At 39.3% G+C, this 10,197-nt stretch overlaps 1 protein-coding gene across 1 annotated transcript; it reads left to right on the top strand.

Moving 5' to 3' along the window:
• Window positions 1-1,120: 1,120 nt before the first annotated feature.
• txndc12 (thioredoxin domain containing 12 (endoplasmic reticulum)) lies at window positions 1,121-9,771 on the top strand. Its single transcript, XM_085389658.1, has 7 exons — window positions 1,121-1,289; window positions 2,337-2,397; window positions 2,674-2,726; window positions 5,150-5,223; window positions 5,409-5,478; window positions 7,262-7,345; window positions 8,607-9,771. Exons 1-7 carry the CDS (start codon window positions 1,190-1,192, stop codon window positions 8,684-8,686), a joined length of 522 nt encoding a protein of 173 aa, XP_085245784.1. The 5' UTR covers window positions 1,121-1,189; the 3' UTR covers window positions 8,687-9,771.
• Window positions 9,772-10,197: the final 426 nt, after the last annotated feature.

Raw genomic sequence — 10,197 nt, 5'->3', positions numbered from 1 at the left:
GCTCTTCCCTTCTTTATTATTCTAACCACTTTGTGCAGTGTACCAGTACCACTGGCAGCAAAAGAGTCCTAGAGTGTAATGCTACCACCACCATGCTTGACCAATGAGAAAAGTGTTCCTAGGTTTAAAAGCCTCATCATTACTACTCCAAACATACTTTTCATCATTGTGGTCAAATAGCTCAACTGTTCTCCAGAAGCCATTTGGTTTGTCCATGTGAAGGGCTGCAAACACTAGTCGAGCCTGAAGGTGTTGACTTTGAAGCAGCACCTCTCAGACCATGGTGATGTAAAACTCACTTCACTGTGGACAGTAACACTGGTGTCACATCAGTTTCTAATTCATGACAGGCTTGAGCCTTGGTTGTGCCCGGGTTGTTTCTGAACATCCTAACCTGTTTCCTCTGATCTAAAGGTGACAGTTTGGGTCTTCTTCCAGACCTTGGAAAAGTGGTGATACATCTGGAAACTTGTAGTTGTGTACAGGTAATTAAAGTTATGATCTTGAAATCTGCAGTTGTTTCAAAATGACTCCAAGACACCTTCCCAACGGAAAGCTACAATTCTACTCAGATCTCCTTTGAGAAATTACCGGTTGTTGTCAATTGTGATCACCAAGGAGAAGTTAACACTTTTTGGCCTTGTCAAGTTAAAAGACATTGTAGAACCTTGAGCTCTGCTTATTAAAAGATCTAATTGAGTGTATGAATATATTTTAGCCTGTGTGTAAACATTTGATCCTGTGTGGACTACAGGAAATCAAAAATAAATTGTGCAAACAACTCTCATTTCCTATAGTCATTAAAGATGTAAGTTGTACAATCATTCAACTCTGGAAAAATAACTGTTCAAATCCCGTCGATTTGTAAAAGCAGATTTAAACTTCTGACTGAAGTGAACATTCAAAGGGACCATGGAAAACTAAATAATCTAGGCAAATAAACAGAAAATTGTAAATTTTCTTTTATTAAAGAAAGAAAGAAAGAAAGAAAGAAAGAAAGAAAGAAAGAAAGAAAGAAAGAAAGAAGAATTGTAACATATATTTATTAAAAAACAAAACAAAACCAGGTTTTCCTGTGCACAGCTTTTATTATGAAACGCGGCTGTTATACATCCGGGTCACTTGGCTAACTATCGGTCACTGCTATTAGCTGTTCCCGTCCGCATTTTGACAAGGAAAAGCACTCAAAATGCAAACCTCTCTGCTGAACTTCGGCCTTTTCTCAGTTTTTCAGCTTTTAATCTCTTTATCGTGTTTCCAGGAGGTTGTGGAAGCCACCAGCGGGAGAGGTGAGTCTAAATCTGGAGTTAATGATTGATTTAAAGCAGGATCTTTGTGTAGCTTCATTGATATTGTCATCAGTGGCAGAGCAGAGCAGAGCCAGATGTCTTTCACCCTGAAACCTAATATCCGTGTCCTGGTTTACTGAGCAGGTGTAAGCATGTGTTTCTGTCGGGCAGACATAATTTGTAGTTTTTCTGGTCAGCTTAGCCGAGTTGTTTTATAGCTTTAAGTCCTCTACAGACCTGAATTTTCCTTTTAGTTTAACGATTTCTTCATTACTACTGTATTAACTTATAATTATACTCACTCAAATTAAAATGTTTTTCGCTAAGAACACAGGAAGATGAGATATATGCTTAAATAAAATATGCCTACATGAATGTTGTTCATTTTGATTGGAAAAAAAAGTTGTACAGTATGAATGTAATTAGTAGTGGGCGTTAAAAGAAACAAGCTAGTGAATGCGATTAAAGTTTAGTACTGAAACAAATGATTAATCCGTTGATTGCCATCTTAATTATTCAGAAGTAGCAGTAGAAAGAGTAGAAAATAAAGAGGATGTTAAATAAAATGTTTTTTTGTCTTTTTATCAAACAGCTTTTTCTTCTTGCAGATTTTGCCGGTTTATTTCTGATAAATTCGCCACATTTTAATTCTCAGTTTTCCCATTTTTTTCTTACATTTTTTCCTCATAAATTTTCCAGATTTTAATTTTAATAGTTTTTTCTTTAGTAAATTTGCCACTTTATTTTTGTTTATCTAAAATGTATTTCATGCTTATTAATAGTACTACTAGTAATAAGCTACTACTACTTTTATTATTGGTGAAGTAGCTGTATAAAGTACCTTGTTTCAGCCCTGTTTGCTATAGCACTATCTAGCCAGCGACTTTTATATGACTAATATCAAATAACTTGCCATTCAGTAGTATTTGCCAGAGTTTCCTCATACCCCTATCTATTGATTGAGTATTTAGGGCGAACACACCCTGGTGTGCAACACAATACCAGATACACAGTGTGGGTGTGCTCATTGATTGTCTCTGCCTGCAGGATTCGGTGATCACATCCACTGGAGGACGCTGGAAGATGCCAAGAAAGAAGCTGAAGCCAGGTGAGCTAAAATATTACAAACACTTCCTGAAATGCTGCCAAAGAGCCTTTTGTGCAAAGATTAGCCCGAGGCAGCTGTTAAAACCCCCCACGCATATATCTATTTTTGTCCTGGTTAGAGGAGCAGATTGACAAGTTGTCAACGAGCGGGTGTAGTTTTTCATGTGTGGCAATTTCAGACTTTAAAAACATGGAGCAGTGTGAGGAGTTTTCAGTTTGGAACAGCATGAGTTTAATTTTGGTTTTGATGCACTTTTAAATGTGTTTAAATTAACAGCGGGCTGCCGATCATGGTCATCATCCACAAGAGCTGGTGTGGAGCCTGCAAAGGTAAAATAATGTTCCACCGAAAAATCTCTTCTATAACGTAAAAATACGCCACATTAGGTGTAATTAAAATCATGGTGAACATTTTTGAATTTAGTCGATTGACATTACTTTGAAGAGAGAATCAAAGCCAGAAATGTTGCATATTTCCTGCTTAAATATATCGTATTTCCCGGACTACAGAGCGCACCTGAATATTAGCCGCACAAGCTAAAATCAGGGGAAAATCCTGTTTTGTACATACATTAGCCGCACCTGACCAAAAGCCGCAGGTGTTTCAATGTTGACTTATCATATGTAAGAGAATATGCACAAAGCGAATTGTCAGGAAAGAGATGGCTGTTTGGAGACATCACTTTTATTAATATTTTGAAAAACAAGTTATGGGTACATATTTGCATAACTTTTTAGGTATATGTACAAGTAGCGGTAATTACAAGTACAAAACATGTACTGTGCTTCATAAATGAGTAACAAATGTAGTACATAACAGTAACCTACAGCACACCAGAAAAATAGATTCGGACTACCTTTTAGGCTCAGGTGCAGTGACACAGCTTTAACAAGAAGAAAAGTCAGTCATTCACCATCTTTCTCTTCTTCCTGCGCACTAAAACCACCAAAGTCCTCTTCTCCAGTGTCGGAAACGAACAGGCTCAGGATGGCTTCGTCATCCACTCTCCGCTTCTCTCCTTCGTTGTCACTTTCAAAACCAAAGAAATCCTCGTTGTCAGTGTCAGAGTCGAACACCCCCGTGGCGGTGTCCTCCTCTCCATCATGCAGCAGTCCAGCCCTTCGAAATCCGTTGGTGATCGTGGATGTTTTCACACTTTTCCACGCTGTCAGAATCCAATGGTGGAGTTGGGCATAACTTGCTTTTCGCAAGTTTATCGCCGCTCATCATCCACGCCTCCAGCTGAACGCGTAGTGCTACTTTGAAGTTCGTTTTTCGCGCTACTTCGTACGGCACTACGTTGCCTGGCGGATGGACATGTGACCAACATACCACTCTTGAACCCCGATCCTTCCGCCAGGCAACGTAGTGCCGTACAACAGCGGAACAAACAAAACAAATCCGCTCATGGACAATCCATAGAAAAGCCGCACCTGACTAAAAGCCGCAGGGTTCAAAGCTTGTGCAAAAAGTAGCGGCTTATAGCCCGACAATTACGGTATATATATATTTTTTTTTACAGAAAACATTTAAACATAAAAGGGTTAAAATTTAGACAAGTTGTCTGAGTCATCAAATACTGTACACGTGAAGCTTTTATGATCAGTAAATTTATGTACACGTAATAATAGTAGCTTCACTTTGTTGAACAACCAGGACAAGGTGTTGAAATTACGCTTACACCTCTTAAGATATCACATTTTTTTGTAATTGACTGGTTCATTAAGTGTTAAAATGTGGACATTTGAGAATTTAGTATGTTAAACTTTAGATCTGTGGCTCATGAACAAAAATGAACATGTTGTGTTGTCTGCGAGAACAGGCTGTTGTATGGATACTTTAAAACGCCCCTAAAGTGCTGCTTTTTTAGTGCAGGGCATGTTACCAGTGGTTTAGCAGCCTGCCAGAAAGCTCCTGAAAACCTGTAAGGTAGCAATGCAGAGATGCTTAAACACCTGAAGCTGTACAGATGCTGCTGGGCCTTTTTAAAACCGCAGTGATGTTAGTTGCTTATGTCAGGTGTTTGTGTATGTGGACTCCCAGGTATTTAAATCTGTGCATCTGCTCAAACCCTGGGGTCTGTTTATGATGAACAGCCAATCAGAAGAAAGTCGCCTTAAAGGTAGATGAGCTAAACCAGCTCCTTTCAGACAGAAGATGAACTAAGGAGCTAAACAAGGATGATTCTGAGTCATGCAAGGCCCCTCTTGTAAAGTCCAAGAATGACAAAAGTTGGAGATGAAATCGATCTACAATGCCTGAAATTGAGTTTTATATTTGTTTAATTAACTTAGGATATTGCTTAACAATTTCAATGTCACAGAAAATATATTCATGGAAAAATATTTCTGTTGAAAGCAGAATCAACTGTTTTTATCAGCTTTTTAAAATGATCCAAATCGTGGCTACAGTGTTGTTGTTAATCAGGAAGCCCGTCTTTGGATCTCAGCCAGATGTGTAATGTGGAAAATTGGGACAAACAAAGCAATCAGGAAATGACAAAAACCGGAAGGGTTGTTGGAAAAAGTGACTATTTTCAGTAACAAGTGAAATGTAACATGAGAATTCAGCAGATCTGAAAATTTGAGTTTTATTTTTTTACTTAAAGGAATGTCTTAATTCTAAAACTAAAGAACAACAGAGGCTTTTAATTATTTAAGTTTCTTCATTGTAAATATAAAAGCTCTGGTTGGTTTGCATTTGATTGTGGTGTAAAATAACCTCCTTATTATGTTGTTGTTTTTATAATCAGCACTGAAGCCCAAGTTTGCTGAATCCAAGGAGATCTCTGAACTGGCACACAACTTTGTAATGGTGAACCTGGAGGTGAGGATATATTGAAAGCACCTTAAAGCAGCTGCTTCTTATATTTTCTGTTTATTTCAGTGTATTGATGTAAAACTATCAAGTTTTTGTTCCCTTTTATTTCTTGTTTTATCGTCATGCTACAAGTCAGAATTGACACATTGGCTGTTTTTGGATTTGTTTCCACTAATCTCTCATTTTAACAGGATGAAGAGGAGCCAAAGGATGAAGCCTTCAGCCCAGATGGGGGATACATTCCTCGGATTCTTTTCCTTGGTAGGAAAGCGGGGGCGTAATCAGCCTTGATGTAAACATCTTTGAGGAGTGACTCCTTGTGCAGTTAGTGGTAATAGTAATAGTTTTCTGGTCCAGGTTACATTATATTATCAGAAAACAGAAAGTTTTTAGAACTAAAGACAAAGTTAGTATTGTTATAAATAATACAACGAAAAGTTTCTAAACAATATTGTCATACAAGTCTCATCCACTTCTCTTTGGGAAATGTTTAAAAAAGACCTAATGGGCAGGTTGAACTTCCTGCAGTTCTACACATAAACTCAAAAGTTTATGAATGAATTGTGTCTGTACTTTTTATGCACTTATTTGCCCTAAAAAGAATAATTTGGCCAGACATTCCTTCCGAGAAGATATATCAGATCTGAACCAGAGGTTGACATGACCCTGTTGTAGGTCAGACAGGCTGTAAAAGGTGTGGAAGCTTGTTTCAGCCACTGCAAAAATATTTTTGCTATCCATAAGTCAAAATTTAGATGGAGAGAAATTTGCCTCAAAAGTGTTACAAATGGGTAGGAAGCGTGAACTAAAATTTGCAAACGTGAGCAACTTTTGAGGACTCGCAAATGCACACTCCAATCCACGTAAACTTTTTAAAAAATGCGTCTATCCAAAGAATCCAAAGGCTAAAAGTACAGGCAACATCCCTTGCTTACTTGCTGGGCCGATCGTGGCTCAAGAGTTGGCAGTTCGTCTTGTAATCGGAAGGTTGCCGGTTCGAGCCCCAAGGTCATTGTGTTCTTGGGCAAGACACTTCACCTGTTGCCTACTGGTGGTGGTCAGAGGGCCCGGTGGCACCAGTGTCCAGCAGCCTCGCCTCTGTCAGTGCGCCCCAGGGTGGCTGTGGCTACAATGTAGCTTACCATCACCAGTGTGTGAATGTGTTTGTGAATGGGTGAATGACTGAATGTGTAAAGCGCTTTGGGGTCCTTAGGGACTAAGTAAAGCACTATACAAATACAGGCCATCTACCATTTTTACTATAAAGCCTTAAATGCGTGTGCACAATTGCCTGATACGCACAGATCATGTCCCAGGCCCACCTGGGATTTTTCACACTGAAAGCTTTGCACAGATCCACAGACGTAAGTTGCATTCTTTCTCAGTGTAAACTGGGACATCTTAGTTTTATGCTTGTGGATCATAAGGTATGCATTTGCAACACTTTTAAAGCAAATGTCTCTCCATAAATTTCAAGTTATCAACTTAAAGTGTCAATTTAACTCAAATTTCAAGTTATGTTTTGAACTTTCAGTTATTTTCTTAGTAATTACATCAAAAGTTTGACATAATGATGGGAAATTTTGACGTATGGACGGCAAAAAATGTCTTTTTCCCTTTTAGTGTGCCTTGATCATCAAAATGTTGAAAGCCGGTGATTTAGACAGCCAGCAGTCTTTATTAGTTTATCCTGCACGCACAGACTCACGTTATACTAAGAAAAAGCTGTGCGCTGTGCTGGGAACTGCCCAGCATGGCAGGTCTCAGCATGCTGCTACATCAAAGGAGAAGCTGATTAACAGATGTATGGCTACAACAGCTGTGCTGCTCAATATCACTGCTCTTTGAGCTACCCGGCCCGGCCCTACACCACACCGCACCACCACCCAGACTTTTCTAATAAAACCCACCTCTTCATAAATAAACATCAGAATATCATATGAGGAATTATTCGTCAAGAACATCTTAGATTAAATGAAAAACACAGTTTTTGTTTTATTTGTTTCAACTATTTCTTTTTCTCCCCTCTTTATTTCCTTCACAGATCCGCTCGGCCATGTCCATCCTGAAATCAACAACAAAAATGGGAACCCCAACTACAAGTACTTTTACAGCAATGCAGAACACGGTAACAGTTCAGATGATCATTTCTCTGTTGGTGGGATATTAAATTCACTTCACAGCCAATTTAAGGTTGCTTTATATTATAAGATCCTACAAACTGTCCTCTATGAGCAAACACTTGGTGGTGGGGAGGAAGAACTCCCCTTTAAAAGGAAGAGCAGGCTCAGGGAGAAGATGCCCTGGTTGGTTTGGAACTGAGGGGTAGAAAAGAGAGAAAACAGGACAAAAAACAAATTTCAGAAGAGGAGAGATGAGATTTACTGTACTGCAGACTACACTGAACACGTTTTTTTAGGTACACCTGTTTAACTGCTTGCTAACACAGATCTCTAATCAGCCAATCACATAGCAGTAAGCCAATACATTTAAGCATACGGACAACCTACTGAAGTTCCAACTGAGCATCAGAATGAGGTGAAAAGGTGATTTCATTTACTTCGAAGGTGGCAGGTCGTTGGTACCAGACTGGATATATTTAAGAAACTGAAGACCAACCCGGGTGAAACTCCTGTTATTTAGGAACAGGAAACTGATGCTACAGTTTGCATGCACTCACCAAAATCTGACAACAGAAGACTGGAAAAACGTTGCCTGGTCAGATGAGTCTCGATTACACAACACTGCCATGGTCTGGTCACAATTTGGCATAAACAACAAGAAAGCATGGATCTATCCTGTATTGCAGGGGTGTCAAACATAAGGCCCAGGGGCCAGAATCAGCCTGGCAAAGACTCCAATATGAACCCAACAAGGTGGCTTTAGAAAATGTGAAGTAGGGTATAAATTTTATGTTTAACTGTATTTGTGTAAGTTTCACAGCTTGTCCTGCTGATTAAAAACCTCCCCCATGGTTACCAAAGTAACTGAGTAATACGTAAGAAATTAATCAGCAGCTAGTTTTTCTCATATTAAGACATCTCAGGGAGTAAATGTGTAGTTGGACCTCTTCACGCTGACAGAGTTGCACTGGTTCAGCCCACTTAAGATTAAACCATCATGTGATGTAAAATCACCTGAAATATCTCTTCCTTTAAAAAAGGAGTTCTTCTTCCCTCCTGTCACCATGTAGTTAGGTATACATTACTGGATCATTAAGGCTCTTTCTATAATATTGTAGGGTCTTTACCTTCATCTTAAAGCACCTTAAGACGACTGTGGTTGTGCCTTGTTGCTGTACAAATACAACAAAACTTCAGATATATCTTCCAAACTTTCAGCAGTTCATGTTTATTTATTTCTGCCTTTCTTTCCTCTCTGCTACTCAGTTATATCCGGTATGAAGGAGGCTCAGGACAAGCTGACAGGGGACACCTTCAACCAAGGTCACACTGGAGATGAGCTGTGAGGAGGCTACGACGGGCTTCAGGCTGTAAGGGCTAAACTTCCTCTACCTGAGCCTGTGCTTTCAAGTTCCTCCAAACCACCCCTTAGGATATTTATCCTTTTTCACACAGTGGGGTTTGTCTCACTGACTGAAGCCAACCATTATAGGAATCGGTGCTTTAGTATTTCTCTCTGTCTTTTACTCCTCCTCCTAATGTAATTAAATGCCATATACTGTACTTACTGTCTGTAGAGGATACAACCAACTCAAATTAGCCACGTTTACTGCCATCTGTTGTCAGTTAGTTAGAAACATCACACCTTTGAAAAGCCAAGACTTTAGGAAGATGCTCCGTCTGCCATAGACAAGTTTCATTTCTCAAACACACAAAGAGACCTTTAAAGTTTTCACCCAGGAGCATTGAAGCTGCACTTTTCACCTTAGTTCCGATTAAGTATTTAAACGCCTCCAGTGATGTGCTTCCAGAGATCCTCTACAGTAGGTGTATCTTATCTGTCTGTGAAACTTTTCACCATGCACGACATGGGCTTTGAACATCTGATTTATTACTGATTTATTCCCACCAGTTTGTGTATACTTACTCATCCAAACCATAGACAGTATGGAAGATGGCTGGAGCTACCATGACGCCATGCTCTGGTTAGTGAAGTCTTGTTCTAAAGCCTCAATGAGCTTATTCGCTGTCACCTTCTTTTGGGTTTTGAAACCATCAGCTCATCAGGAAGCGTTTAAAAAGTCAAGGGAGAGGGTCTTTTCCACATAGACTTCTATAGGACCCGAGGTCTTTTTGCAACCACTCGAATCGCCCCCTGATGATCATTAGAAAGAAAGCAGTTATGAGGTACTTTGTGCTTCTGGCGTCACTTTTCAGACACTGAAACTGCCTCCACCTTTTATACAGTCTATGATCTATATTACAGTTTTTGTTTTTCCTGTGTTGCTGCTTGTAAAGTGACACCACTCTTCATTTTTTATGGGCCTCATTAAACTCTTGAATTAAGGGAAGGGATCATTTGTGAAGTGTCTTGATGTATTTTATACATGAACACGGCCAAGTGTGCAAATAAAGTTTGTTTGGTTGAACGCTTTGACTCATTTCACTCTGAGCCTCACAAGGTTTTATTATTGTATTAAGTAAAACTGGAACTAGTCTCATAGCAGGACAGGAATCAGCTGGAGCACCCTTGGGTGGAGTTTGCATGCTCTCCCTGTGGTTTCCTACCACAATCCAAATGCATGCAAGTTAGATTAATTGATTATAAATTGGTTGTAGGTGAATGGGAGCAGGAATAGCCTAGGGACTTGGTAGGCTGTACTCCTCTTTGATAGGCTTCGGCCTCCTGGTTTAAAAAAAAAAAAAAAAAGGATAAACTGAACTAGGTGTGACTAAATAATCTTAAAACTAACCCACACAAGTTTTTGAATGTGGAAAACTAAAATATAAAAAAAAAGAGAAATGTCCTTAAAGTTTTAGCCTTTTTCAGCTTGATAACATTTGTCCACACTACCTG

The sequence above is a fragment of the Rhamphochromis longiceps genome, linkage group LG18 (assembly GCF_057381845.1).
Source record: "Rhamphochromis longiceps isolate RC_006_pf linkage group LG18, R_longiceps_female_GT1.1, whole genome shotgun sequence".
NCBI classification, from domain to species: Eukaryota; Metazoa; Chordata; class Actinopteri; order Cichliformes; family Cichlidae; genus Rhamphochromis; species Rhamphochromis longiceps.
The sequence above is the reverse complement of the archived record's forward strand: the minus strand, read 5'-3'. Positions and strand labels throughout refer to the sequence as shown.